The sequence below is a fragment of the Cygnus atratus genome, chromosome 21, assembly GCF_013377495.2.
Source record: "Cygnus atratus isolate AKBS03 ecotype Queensland, Australia chromosome 21, CAtr_DNAZoo_HiC_assembly, whole genome shotgun sequence".
NCBI classification, from domain to species: Eukaryota; Metazoa; Chordata; class Aves; order Anseriformes; family Anatidae; genus Cygnus; species Cygnus atratus.
Genome location: NC_066382.1, coordinates 5,411,894 through 5,426,087, shown reverse-complemented (window position 1 = coordinate 5,426,087; position 14,194 = coordinate 5,411,894). Strand labels below are relative to the sequence as shown.

The following is a 14,194-nucleotide window of genomic DNA, read 5'->3' as shown; positions in this document are numbered from 1 at the left end:
ACAGGCAGGAGAAGGCCAGGGAGTTAATGAGCAGACTCCATTTCTTTAAGCACACCATGAAGACCAGAGCCAGCCAGTTCTGAGTAAGAGACACCCCCTATCTGCCCCCAGAATCCAAGTTCCCTTGAGTTCATGCCAGAAGAACTCAGAAACCAGGCTCTTTCTTGTTTTAGTGGCAGAGCTGTAACACTGGAGCAGATGGAGTTAAGCCTTTGCCTGCTCCCAGTGTGGCTCCTGGACAGCTATCATCTAAAGCACACGCTGGGGAGACAGATGGAGGCTTCATCCCACAGCCACATCTCACCCACAGACTTCTCATGATTCACCTCTTCACCACACAGAGCTTCTGCTCTGCTGGAGGGACATCATGCAGGGTACGAGCTGGGAGGAGGAAGTAGGGCCTTCCTCCTCTTCTCCTTATAGAAGCCTTTCCAGCTGGTGACTCACAAGCTGCCTTTCAAGCTCCAGAGCAGCCCACAAACCTCTTTCATCTGCTCCAAAATGCAGGAAAGCTCATCCCTATTGTCTGCCCAAGGCCTGACATTCTTCTAATGAATCACAGTCATTACAGGAGCCAAGGACCAGTGGAAGGCGTCTGTACAATGCAGAACTCCCCGCACTTGTCCCTGTTGCTCACCTGTCAGGGCCTGCGCGACTCATGGCTGGTGTTGCAGAAAGGGCTTTGCTGAAAGGGTGGAAAAGGAGCCCCAGAACAGAAAAGACAATTCCTCAAGGCACAACAAGGCAGCATCTTCCTCTCCGCACAAGGCAGCCACCCTTCTAAGCTGCACAGCTCTAAGTAGCTGCCTGGACTTGTAGATGTGTGCCTCGAACGTGCCAACCCCTGCCCACAGCACTCAGCTCACCTTGGATGTCTGCAAGGTCTTGCCCCATGCCATCGTAGTAAATCTTCCCTCCTCGCTCAGTGGGGAAGAAGTAGGTCATAAGGGAGCTGGGAGGGGAGCAGTAGGAGTAGGAGCCCAGAGGCAGGTCCTTCAAGACCTCATGGGGCTTCCAGCAGAACTCCCGGAAACGAGGGTGGTCCATGATCTTGCGTTCGACCTCGTGGATGGTAACCAGGCGCTCGGTGGTGAAGATGTTGTTCTCGGCATCCCCCCGAGCCAGAAAAATGAGCTCAATGCGCCAGTGCGCATGTGCCTGTGTGTTGGCACTAACGTAAGTGTTTGAGTAGTCCCAGCGTGGGGCGCCCCTCTCCACTCGGGAAGTCTGGTTTCCCGGGTTGAGGTGGGCACGAGGTTTGGGGGGGCTAGTCCTGCCCTGTGGGGTGCTGCGCTTGGCCCGCGCACCGCCCCCCAGGTGGGAAGCATTGAGGTGGAGCTGTTGGAGCTGCTCAAAGATGAGCCTCTGCAGGGTCTCGGAGGTGAAGTCAGCGAGGTCCCGGCGGTTCCTCCCCCACGACCCAAACTGGGACTTGAGGGCCAAGGCAAGCGCATCGAAGCGCTGGGAGGACTCGTGGTTACGGATCTCAAAGGCGTTGTAGGAGATGTCAATGTCCAGGGCTGGGTAGTGGAGGAACATGACAACAGCAAGCACAGCGGGGATGGCGCAGCCAAGGAAAAGGATGAAGCCGGCGCAGTACGGGTTGGTGAATATCCAGCCAACAATATTCCAGAAGCCAGTCACCGGCAGCGTGACACGCAGTGGCCTGGCTCTGCACGGGCTTTTACCACACAACAGAGCACCCTCCTGCCTCTTCCGTGAGCTGAAGGCAACCTCTTCATCCTCCTCGTCTAGCCAGGAGTCCTGTAACAAGGGGTCATCCTCCGTGTCCATGTCCAGTGCCTGCACAAAGAGGGAGAGAAAAGCAGTCAGCAAGGCTCTGGGTGTCACGAGGCACAGCTGGGGACGCAGAGCAGTCACCCAAGGGTCTCAGTGGTGGAGCCAGGCTGGGAGGCACACTCCAGCCCTCTCAACAGCGATGCTTGACTCCTTTTGGACTCTGCAGATTCGCCACAGCCACTGAAAGTGCGGGCTCCTCATGGAGTATCCCACACCTTGCCTGGCAGAGGAACCACAGAGGGGAGAAGTTCAAACCACAGTCACAGAGCCCAGTGCCCTGGGGACTCCGTGTGGCTCCTGGAGCGCCAGGCCTGGAGACAGCAGGGGATTTGCAGTACACTGCGCAGCCCTGCCACAGATCACAGCAGCAGGAACACTTAATTAGCTACCAGATGAAAATCCAAGAGACCCTGTCTTCCTCTCATTAAAACTGACAATAGATTTTCCCCCAGGTATTTATAGCTGTGTTTATCTTCCCATGCATGCACACACAGAACCACCAAGCACCCATGCCTGCAGACCCACACGTATGCACGCACTTGCACATGCCGATTCCCAGAGCACTGACTGTGACCCTCCCCTATTCCCTGGAGGGCCATCCACCACCAGAATGGGAAGGGGAAGGGCTGAACAACCCTGGGATCGGGCAGGGATCTTCCACAGAAGTCCTTCGCCTTTCCCAGAGACAAGTGCAGTCCGCTGGTGCTTGGGGTGACCCCTCTGAGTGCTTCGAGTGTTTCCCCAGCTGCGTGAGCACCTCAGCCCTGCTTTTGTTTACGACTATTGTTTATGGAGTGGGTTTTCCTGGTTTCCACAGAACAACCAGGATACGAAAGCAGACGCTGCTCCCAGGGAGAGGAGGAAACTCCTTCCCTGATCAGCTCACACTTGGGCAGGAAACGAAGGGAGACTGCCTGGGAGTTGCTCTCCTTTGCTAAGGTCTCAGGCTTTTCCACGCGCCCCTCTTTGCTGTCGCATGGGAGCCCCCCAGGCGGGAAGCCCAGGTGGTGGTCCCTGAAGCAAAGCCCGGCAGCTCTAGAGCCAGCATAGGTCGCTGCCTTTACGGCAACAGCAGCAAAGCCTGCAGCCCCCTCTCCCGAATGAACACGTTCAATTCATGGCTTGACCCTGACAGTTGCGAGCAATTTACACACAGGCCAGAAGCACTTTAAGAGCTTCAATCCTAGCCAGTGTTTCTATTTTAACAGGACTTCTATCTGCAGGAAGATGAATTGCCAATGTCCCTTAACTCTAGGTCCCCAGAAGACCCAGGGGCTGCCGGAATTTGGGCCAAGAGGCCAAGCAAGGGGACAGAAAAGCTCCCTGGCAGAAGAGGGATGTGACAAGGGTCACAGCAATCTCCCTGGCTCTGGTCAGCCTGGGTGAAACCTGTGGCTTTGTACACTGACCACAGCAGCTCCCGTGGGATTTACTCTGGCCTGGATAGCATCCGTGCTGCCGGGCTGGGCAGAACGCTCCCAGCACTATGGGAGAACCTTTGAGCTCTGGCCTCTGTGTTCCTGCCCACGCCAAGGAAAGCGCAGATGCTCATCAGTGGCTTTAATCTGCAATTGGGATTGTCTCAGGACATCACACCCTCCTTGGCAGCAGGAGAGCAGGGACTGTCCCTGCCCCTCGCCGTGGGCCAGGCTCCTGCTGCTGCCTCACCCACCTTGGCCAGGCTGCAGGGAGCCGTGCGGGCGGGCACGTGTAAGCCTGTGCTGAATCCTCCTCCTGCTCTGCAGCCTCGCAGTGTGAAAACAGATGGGCACCACTGATGGCAGACGGCCACAGTCCCTCTTCTGCCAGATCCCCACATCCTTAGGAGGCGAAGAATTAGGGTGAGGAGAGGGCAGCTCACTAACCTCTGCTGTGCTGTTTACCCCTTCACATGGAGGGCTGTCACACAGCAAGAACAAAGCAGAGGGGGGTCTTTCTAGGTCTCTAGAAAGGTTAGAAGGAAGCTGGCTGGCTTTAGGCTCCATTAAGATTTCTTTAGTATTCAGGATGCATAATCTTGAACAGCCAGGAAGCATCCCAAGGTTTCCCTGAACAGCCATGCATCACTGCATGAGCCAAGAGCCTACGAACGATGCTGCCCAGGATGGCTCCTGGTGTGCAGGTGCATTGACTTCATGGGCACGTGCACCAGGGTGCACCGCTGTTGTTACAGAGCCTCACTTGCATCATGACAGAGAGGAGCCTTTCCCAAGTCCCTGTGTCTGCATCTAAATCCCCTCCCAGCTGTTCCTTACTGCAGTCCTGCCTTCTCTTCCAAACTCCGAGAACACCCGTGCTCTCCCAGCACAGCTGCCACAACCCCACCAGTGCTGACAAAGCAGTGGAGGGCAGCAATGTCATCCATTGTCCAAGGCCCACTGGCACACCAGCCCCAAACGCACAGCCCGGTGCCAGCCCCAGCTCAGGGGCCATCCCACACAGCTGGGCTTTGCAGCCAGGCCTTCAGCACACACAAAAAGACAGCCAAGCTCCAGCTCCAGGTGACACCAGCAGCACAGATGGGTGCTGCACAGACCTAGGTGCAAACCTCGCCCGTCCCACCTGGGCTGGGTGCTGTGCTCGTGTGGTAACTCCTGCTCCACCCAGCTGCTCTTTCTCCCGTGGGCCTGGGCTCCCCTTCAAGAGAACGGAGTCACTGTGATCAAGCAAATGTAGTCACTTTTTAGAAAGAAAGATAGGTAACGGGCCATAATCATTGCCCATTTATTGAGCTACTGAGGAGAAGGAGGAAGAAGACTGTAATCCTGAAACAGAAGAGCCTGCACGTGACAAGAAAGGGAAGCAAGAGAGACTGAGATAGTAGTAAGTCAGTAGAAAAAAGAATCATACCATCATCTTTTTTAACCAAAACCTAAATCCTCAATTCAAGGAAGAGGATCAGACCTCAGGCATCTCCCTCTGGCTCTTCCATCCACTCTCGTGGTGGTCACAAAAAACCTTATAACAGAAGGGCCCCACAATAGGTGAAGGCCAAGGCATGCTATCCCCTAGCTCACAACTGTGCACAAACTCTGGTGTAAACCCCAGCACAGAAAATACTGGAAAAGCCCCGGGATCATATGCTCCCACATCAGGGCTCTGGAAGGATCCAGATGTGGTGCAGGCAGGAGGCCGAGAGCAGGGAGGAGGCAGGGAGGGAGGCCCCTGGGCCACGCTGGTCTGTGAGGGTGGCAGCCTCCCTCTGCGTGTGGGGGGAGCAGGTGTGTGCCTCCTGCCCTAGTTCCACCACAGCTCTGAACTCCCTTCTGAAGAGTTTACCACATGATTTGGCTGCAAAGCCAGACACAGCTTGCTTCGCGTTGCCCCTGGGACTTGGCTGGCTTTACTGCCTTTTTCAGATCCTGCCTGGGTCAGGATGAAAGCTTATCCAACCCAAAACCACAGCAAGCTGAATTGGCGGGGGAGATAAACCCTGAAATTGGCCAGGATGGGAGTGAAATGCATTTTCTCTGCTTGAATTTTACTTGGAGGCTGGCCTGTTTTCCCTCCACCACCTCCCATACTACCCAGGGTCTCCCAGCACCGCAGCATGGCCCAATTACTTTTCCACTTCCAAGATTTGCAGAGTGGACCTAATCCTGCCGCTCTAACCAAAGCTCTGTCTCACTCCTGAGCAAGGTTAGCCTGCTCCAGGTCGGAAGGAGAAGAGCACTCCTAGGAGTCCGGGATCCACTTCTTTGCAGAAGAGGCACCGATTCAGCCTGTTGGGGTAGGCGTTCAGGTTTGCTGGGCTCCCATCCTAAGCAAAGAGGCTCATACCTGGTCAGAAACAGCCACGGCTCTGTAGGGCGGCAGAACCTCCTGTGAAGAGGGTTGCTGACTTGTATTTAAGGTGCTGCTACAAGCATAGCTCCTATGAAGTCAGATGAAGTTAAAAGAAACTGGGCAAAGTAGTTAGTACAGAAGTACATTAACTGGAAACCTCCACCACCCCCTCCGTGGCAAGTTCTGCCTCACAAATACCTTCTGCTTCCCGAGTTGCACCACACAAAGCAAGAGCTGGCAGGACCCTACAACGCTGCCTTATGGACAGCTCTGGTCCAGGCAAGAAGCAAGAGCCCCAGCTGTGGTCACCATGGGGTGCCCCACAGCAGGGACCCTGTCCTGCTGTCCTGCTGCCTTCGGGATTTTCCACCAGGAGCATAAAATCAGTGAATACGTGTGCAGTCCCAGTGAAAGATGGAGCCTGAACCAGCTTCTCAAGCACGGAGAGCTCAGGGGCTGCAGGGGAAGCCCGGCAGCAGCTGTTGAACAACTGCTGAGTAACCCCCAAAGGTCTCAAGGAGACCTTTCAGCGGTGAAGTGCAGCCATAGCCCCAGGCTCCCTGATAAGCCGGCTCTCTGCCCCCCCAGCCTCTCGGAAGCTGCTGAGAATCTGCATTCCTCCTCCATCACAATTTCTTCCCCTCGCCTCAAGGGCCTGCCCACACAGCCTGCAGCCGCTCCTGCCTCCTGCACGGCCGAGCCCAGGCAGGCTGTGTGGGCAGGCTGCGCACGTGGGACATGCTCACGGAGCGCAATGGGGGCAAGGCAACAGGCAGATCTCCCCAGGATACCTGGCATGGGGTAGATGTGGGCCTTTTTCCTTCCCCGTGCTGCCAAGGCATGGATGAAGTTCACCAGCAGGGACTGTAGAGCTGCCTACATGGAGCGTGCTGCAAAGGGGACACATCTCAAGATTTCTAATGGCTGCAGAGGAACCACAGAGCCTGCATCCCTCTGGCAGAGCTGGGCCTGCACAGCTCAGGTTCAGCTCACCCACCTCGGAGCCTGGCATCTTTGTCCGTGCTGCCTTGCTCATTCAGCCAGCCGAGAACCCCTTGGGGATGGGGAGGGGAAGGGAAGAGGGAGAGGCAGGCGAGCTGCTGACTCAGCAGCACTGCTGAGCTCGGGGAGACCTTGTAGAAAACTAATGGAGCTGGAAAGGGAGGGTAGGAGGGGGATTCAAGAGGGAAAGGGAAGGAGGAGTCTGTAGTACAGTACATTAAAATCCCTCCTCCTTTCCCATCTAGCCTTCTGGGCAGTTTTAACATCTTCCCAGGACGCCTACAAAGCCTGATCTGAAGATGTGAGTTCCAAAAAGCCACCATGGTGAAGAGACATGCAGCCATGAAGAGGCTCACATCGTTCATTGGCACAAACACACACAGCTCTATGGAGGGGCTAATAATGCCAGCACCCAGTTGACGACTTGTTTTGCCTCTTCAAGGCCACAGCAGCACTGCGGAGATGTGACTGGGGGTAGGAATAATTATAACTCCTTTGAGCCTAGCACACAGCAAAAGTGAAGGGACAGAGCCAAACTTGGGAGACCTTATGATCAACAAGTTTTGCTCCTGACTGCAGAAAGTGGGATCCAGCTCAGACCCCAACAGCCCTGAGGATTTTTTTATTGTCACTCACTTGCACCCCAACCAGGCAAAACAGCCATGCAGCTCCCACCAAACAGCTCTCTTTTTGCTGAATTCCAGGATAGGAAATAGTCATTGAGAAGCTGGGGAGAGGCAGTGACAGATGAGGAAGCTAATTACACCCGACCTGACTAATTAATGCCAACTTTCAGATTACAAAAAAAAAAAATCCTCACTAGTGTTCCATTTCAATTACTCAGTTGTTCCTTCTTACAAGAAAAGAAAGGAAGCCTTGTGCATCAGCAAGCTAGAGAGAAAAAAGGAAAGAAAGCACAAGGCTAGACGGGGAGGAAAGACAATTTCTGTAATATGGGAGATTCCTATCGATAAAATAATTAAACTTCACATTTGTTTCTCCCATGGGCAAAGCTTTCAGAGCAGAGCTAGCAGTTTTGTGATCCTCTTTCTGTTCCTGAAAATTCTTGGAGTTTCTACCAAAGGCAGCTTTTGGCCCCTGTATGAGCTGTATAAAGCTCCTCTAAGAGGGAGAGAAATGGGCTTTGTGCTTGCAAAATTATCCTAAGAGCATCCAGCTCCTGTAAAAAGCCCCACGTCTGTAATGATGTACATTTGGTAGTGGGGATGGACAAAGTGCTCCCAGGCCCTGTCATGCTGAAGAGTGCTGCACATGGCCCTGGCCATGTAACGTGGCTGGAGGGCATCATTAACGTTATCCACTCTACAGCAGTGCTCCACAGCAACACTGAGGCTCAGGACCCTGAGTTTTCCTCTCCTCTGCACTTGAATCACTACCAGTAGTCCAGAAGTACCATTTTCAGAAACAACAAAGAAGGGCTGTCTCCGGTCCCTGCTTTCTCTTTATCAACACAGCTGTAACTGAGCGCACAGTTAGCCATGTGTTGCCCTCTGCCAACGCAGACAAGTCTCGCTGCCTTTCAGGAGTGGGAAAAATGAAGCGGTAGGAGGTATTAGATACAATTCTGGGCCCCTAATTGGAGGTCTGACTTTCAAAGGCGTTGCACTCCTGGAGAAGCTGGGCAGGCTCAGGACACCTCAGTCTGGGCACCTGACCCTGAATGTCCTGAAACCCTTCTGAAAACACTGACTTAATTCAGCCATTGCCCTTTGCCGGACGACACGGCTCAGAACCCATTTCAGCGGGATAGATACAAGCCCAGAGATGCACATGCTGCTTAAAGGTACTGGTTTAAACTGCTGGCTGGGCTGGCTCCTCTGTTATTAACCAAACAAATCTTTTCCAGCTGTACAGCACAACGCAGCAACTAGGCTTTAATCTAGTTTCTTTGTGGGCCCTTGGCATTTCCCTTCCCACTTGCTCCTTTGGAAAGACACACCAAACCACTGCCAGACCCCAGGCACTTTGCAGATCAGAGTGACATAAGACACTCCAGCAGCACAGTGCTGTTGGAATCGCATTCCAACGATGTAAATGTGTTTGCTGGGGGAACAAAAAAAAGGTTCAACTTTTTTGTTTTTAAAGATGTATGTATATTAAAGCTCTATCCTCTGCAATTTCACATTCCCATAGGAGCCAGGACAATAGACAGGGCTGTAGAGAGGCTGGAGGACTGCCTGAGCTCCCCAGCTTTATGCAAGAAATCAAGTACATTCATGCACACTCGCTCCTGAGGTGTCCTCTTTCAGGCTGCCGATTGTCCTGCCCCTCTTTTCCCCTCGCAGGCACTTTCAGGCTGGCTAAGAGGAGAGCAGCTGGAAGAGGAAGGAGCCGGTCAGATCTGTTGACCTGCGTTCAGAGGCACAAAGGCTGGCTGGAGCACTCTCAGCCCCTGACACCGAGGATCTCCTGCCTTCACCTGCCTTCTATTCCAGGTGTCTGACAAGCACTGATTAGGTCTACTCATAATTACATGCCAAAAACAGCGTGGAAAGATTAGCTGCAAAGTCAAGCACTCACCAGTCAGGAAATGCCAAATTCAGGGCTGACACAGCATCCTTAATTTGCCCTCCTTCTGTAAATGCTTTGCAGTGCAGTTTTTCTTCCAAGCCCAGTATCCAAAGACAAGGACTCTGACCTCTGCCAGTGCATGCGATGGATGATGCTTCCTCAACCCAGCAGCTATTCGCTACCTTGTTCTCTCCTCATTGTTCAGCGTGTGGTCTCATGCCTCATTTCCTGCACGTTGCTCAAGCCTGGCGCTCAGAGGCAGAATTATTAATTTCCTCATGAGCTTTTCAACGCCGCCTGTCACGACAGCGTCTGAGGGCTGAACACACAGGGCTGAGCTGAATCTTCTCCGAGCATCTCTGAGGAGGGGGTGGTGCAGTACCCATCTGACAGATGCAGGTGTTCAGGAGATCAGAAGGAAAAAAAAAAACAGACACTTATTTTGGTGCCTCATTTGAGGCAAGCAAAATACCTAATTTCTTAGAGTGCACAAAACGGCACAGATGGGGGCTGTGTGCGACAAGCTGCAAATTCCACTTTGTTCTGCAAGCATCATTTGAGCTGTAGCATCAGGCATACCCATTGCTGTGCAACACAACCTCTGTGCTGGAAAAAGACAGCCAACCTCTGCAATGAGAGCCAATTTCACGCAAACTGTGAACCACTGGCGTGCCTGCCAGTACCTGGGATAGCTCCGAAAGGCCTACCGGTGACAGAGGTAGCAAGGACCATCAGCTCCCTCAGCTCTCTTTACCTCCAACCCAGCCACATGGGCAAGGAACAGGCTGGAGAAAGAGACTGCAAGAGCAACATCTGGGGAAAAAGCAGAGAGGTTTACAAGCTGTTTGCTACGTGAGAAGTCACTACCTGCACGCAGAACAGCCTAAGTGGAGAGAAGAGCTAGGTAGCATTGGGGCTGGAATCCACACTGGGGTGCACAGCGCAAGCAAAGGCTTTGTTGCTTTCAGCAATCAGTAGCTCCACTGTGCTTCGTCGGGAGTAAGATGCTGCAAATGAGAACTAGCTCTGCCACCTGAGTATCCTACTTTAACACCACACTTCTCCTGAATGGTTTAATGAGGAAAACTGGTGGTCCCACAGCCCTGGAGCTAGAGGACACCTTATGGCACTGGTTTGGGAAATCAAGGCAGCCTCACCAGGGCTCCAGCAGGCACCATCTGTGAGGTCTGCCCTAGATGCTGCTTCCTAAATGACTCCAGGAAGAGGCAGTATGCAGAACAGTTTACAAAGAAGTCCAAAAAGACTTAAAAAATTGCCCCAAAATACTTCCTCCAAAGTGCTGGCACACTGGCCCTTTTTAAAGAAAAAGGTCACCGGGGTTTATCTGCATCACACCACGTGTATTGGGGTCCTGCCATCCCAGGGCTGCTGCAGAGGTAAACCTAGACAAGAACGTGGCTAACATGCATGTCAATGCTGAAGAAAATTCATTTCCTGATAAAATAATTTGCTCCTGATTATAGTAACTAATGACCATAGGTGTTGGAAGACAGCTCCTTGCTTACCATCTCATGAAACATGCCTTGCAGCCTGGTGCCACGTTTTCCACTCGAGTTACCTGCCTGTGCTAATGATAAGGCGCCGCTGTCACTCAGGCATGTGGCACTTACAGGTTTCCGCACACTGGCACCAAGCAAGCCGAGACTCTGATATGATTCAGAAAGGACTTCCCTACCCACTACAGATCTTACTTAGATTTTGTCTGAGCCCCAGCCGCTTGCTGTTGCTAAGTGAAGGGCTGGCTTCTGGACGCGCTGTGTGCCTCCGGGTGTCCTGATGCAGGCTTCAGAAGCACCCTGGGTCCCACCTGCCAGGGGCCCAGGATAACAAGCTTGTTAAAGGTGTGTGCGTTTCCATGCTCCACTGTCTGCCACTGAGCACCTGTGTTCATAACAAAGCCTTCACAGATCATTAAATACAGACAGCTGCCACAAACCAGGGCCTTGTATTGGTATCCTAAAGAGCATCACTTGCTCCAGGAAGGAATCTCACACCACAGAGAGACTTCATGAGTTCCTAAGCCCCTGGAATAAGCTGCCACCCCCAAAGCTTGTGTGCTGCTCTTTTATAGATAAACTCCAGCTTCCCACCACTGTCCCGCTGTCAGCCCCTGCCGTTCAGTTATTATCCCACCCCGTGCTCAGGCTCCCCGGTTTACATCCCTGTGGGCACTGACACCACTCTGTGCTCAGCTGCGTGATCCCAGCTCTGCCCCTGCTCCCCACAGCTGCTGCTTGCAGCAGGAGGAAGCCTGAAGACAAGGGCTGGCTGTGCGCTCTGCTCCATCTGCAGCTCCTCAGCAATAGCATGCCTGTGCGCGCTGTGCTGCTGGGACTAAGCAAAACGCTCCTTAAGGCCCCTCGCCAGTCTCCCCATAAGATGCTAGTTCTTTCCTGAGAAGAGGGGTGATTTCCTTCTCCCCATTCATGGTTGTGTGAACAGCACGATGAAAAGTAGCCTCGGGAACACCAAGCTATGCTGCCAGCCCTTCATGCCAACCATGCAGTTATTTCTTATTCGCTTCTTGCCACTCCAACATAAAAAGCACAATTAAGGTTAAAAGAGCGTGTTGTGAGGCGCACTCCCCTCTACCTGAAGTGTCCTCAGCCAGCTCTGCTCACCATGCTCTGGCCTTTTGGGAAAAGGAGGTGCAGGCAAAAAGTCCCATCTGCACATGTCCCAGCCATATGGGTCAGAGTGCCTCATGCCAGATGCTTCCTTGCTTCACTCTGATGGATCTAAAGGTCTTGCCTTTTTGCTGCTATAATTTACTGACATCAGCAAATGCCAAATTCACAACAGGAAGGCTGTAAGGACTGCCATCTGTGGTGGGAACACGGCAACACGGCATTTCAGTCAGACTTAGTTCTTCAGCAGGGCTTTCCACATAGCGGCATGAAAGATGGATGAGTCTTGCTGTAGTCTCCTCCATAAAAAAGAGGGAGCAGAAGACATACTTAGGTCATTCATGTACCCTCCCAGCTCCATGCACCAAGCTGAGCTTATCTGTGGTACAGCCTCTTTCTTCTGAGAATGCAAGGGCCTGGGTTTTGGGGACAATTCCCCCTGGCAGTCACTACAGCTGGAGGGGAGGAACTGCAAACCATGCTCTACTGTCACTCATGGAGAAATTACTGGAGGGACTCACAAAGTTGCTGGTAGGTAGTGAAAGTTGGATCTCAACAGGTATACATCTTTCCTACTTTCCCCACTTCCATTTCCCTGAAATGTACGCAGCCAACTGCTCTCCTCCCATTGAAACCTGGTGCTTCTGAAACGAGATTGATTAGCACTGCTTTTTCATCTTCCCAGGATTCTGGAAGCAGAAATGTAAAACCCAAAGACTGTAAAAGTTGCAGGTGCCACAGCGGACGGTTCCAGAGCAGGACCTGGGTGAGCACGAGGTTTTTCAGGGCAGGGGGAAAACTTCCTGCGGGGAAGAGGAGGCTGCAGAGACGAGACAAGATGCCTCCGTGCCTGAGCAGCACATCAGCAGGTCCCCTGCCAGTACAAGGACTTACAGCGTGCTGCCAGCTGCACCGACCATGCAGAAACTCACATTAAATGTTACCACAGCTCAGTGAGCACAGTCCTGCAGACCGTTAGCAGAGGAGGGGGCAGGCTCTCGGAATAAGCAAACAGGCTTTAATGACACATTAATCTCAGGGAGAGTCCAGGATGCTTCCTAATGCAGACAGCAGCCACAACAAAGAGCTGGTTCCTGTTAGTCCCTGAGCAATGGAGGGAAATACTGCTGCCAGCAGCTCCCAGCGAAGCTGTGTGTACAGGATACAGATACAGGCCACCAGGACAGAGCTGGCAGCGGCAGCGTCCCTTCTCTCTCCCCCCTTCTCCTCCCTCCCAGCACAGACCCCGAGGAGTGTGATTAAGTCTAGCACAGGCATTCAGAAAGAGGCAGACACCACCCTTGTCCCTTTGTGCCATCAGAAATTCAGAGAATATCAGCCGTGCAGGCCGCAGGAGCTCAGGAACTTGTGAAGGGCAATCATCCAGCCCAAAGGCTACCAAGGGATTGCCATCTGGCAAACGATCAGAGCATTTCAGGCAATGATTCCCAGTTCCTTACTGCCTCCCTCACTTCTCAGCCAGACGTTCACAAGCTGAGATGTTACTTGTGCTAATTGCAGGAGCAAGTCCTGCAGTTAAAACACCGAGACAAAAATGCAGGAAGGATTTGTGTCTCGGCAATTGGCTTTTCTAGCTTTCCTGGGGCAAATCACATCACCTGCTTCAGAATGGCTCTCGTATCCCGCAGCCTGAGACACCCGATCTTCCATCCTTTCACAATATGCTTTGTCCCGAAGCCTCCTGGGATCCCCCTCCACAAACAACCATGGTCTGTTCTTGCCCAGGCACTTGGAAAATGCTTTCCAGAGGGACTCAGCTCCGCTGCCCCGTGCTGAAGTGGAACGGCCTCTGGCCCTTTGGAAACTGCCTCTGGCCCAGCTGGCTGAGTATGGGAGCAAACTTTCTGCAGTCGTCTCCCAGATGAGTCAGAGGCATGGAAATGCAAACACACCGGGGTGTGCAGCATAGCTGACTTGATGGGAATGTAGGCAGGTGGTGCATATGCAGGATGATTTGGCCTCATGTGTGCCAAGATTCGGATCCAGAAGGGATGATCTCCCCCACAACACATCACTGCATGCTACCGGAGAAATACAAGAAATAGCGAGAGGTCTGTAAAGGAAATGTCATCACAGTCTTAACTTAATCTCTCTCTGCTACTTACAGCATAGCTCCCTCTTACTGGAATTTAAATAGGGTCAATACTGTACCACTTACACAGAACCCTATGCTACGAACTCTGCAGTCACTGCAGGGCAACTCTCACCAAGGAACTGGTTCCATGTAGCAGATTTACAGGAATGAAGCTCCTTATTTTCAGTTTACGCAGTGCCACAGGAGATGAAACATTTACTTGCTGATGAATCTTGTTCCTAGTTGTCATAGGACAGTGTTTTATAGCTCCCTATGATGCTGCAATGTTTCTACCATGCTCTGTGCACAAGAATATTGACATCAGTGACAG

The 14,194-nt window shown here is 52.7% G+C and overlaps 1 protein-coding gene across 1 annotated transcript in view; it reads right to left on the bottom strand.

The window, feature by feature from the left end:
- Positions 1 to 14,194, bottom strand: part of DISP3 (dispatched RND transporter family member 3) — a 62,156-nt gene that overhangs the window by 15,365 nt on the left and 32,597 nt on the right. The window contains exon 2 of the mRNA XM_035557386.1: positions 867 to 1,803. Coding sequence (XP_035413279.1) covers positions 867 to 1,794 — 928 coding nt within the window. The 5' untranslated portion in view covers positions 1,795 to 1,803. The remainder of the gene's footprint in view (positions 1 to 866; positions 1,804 to 14,194) is intronic.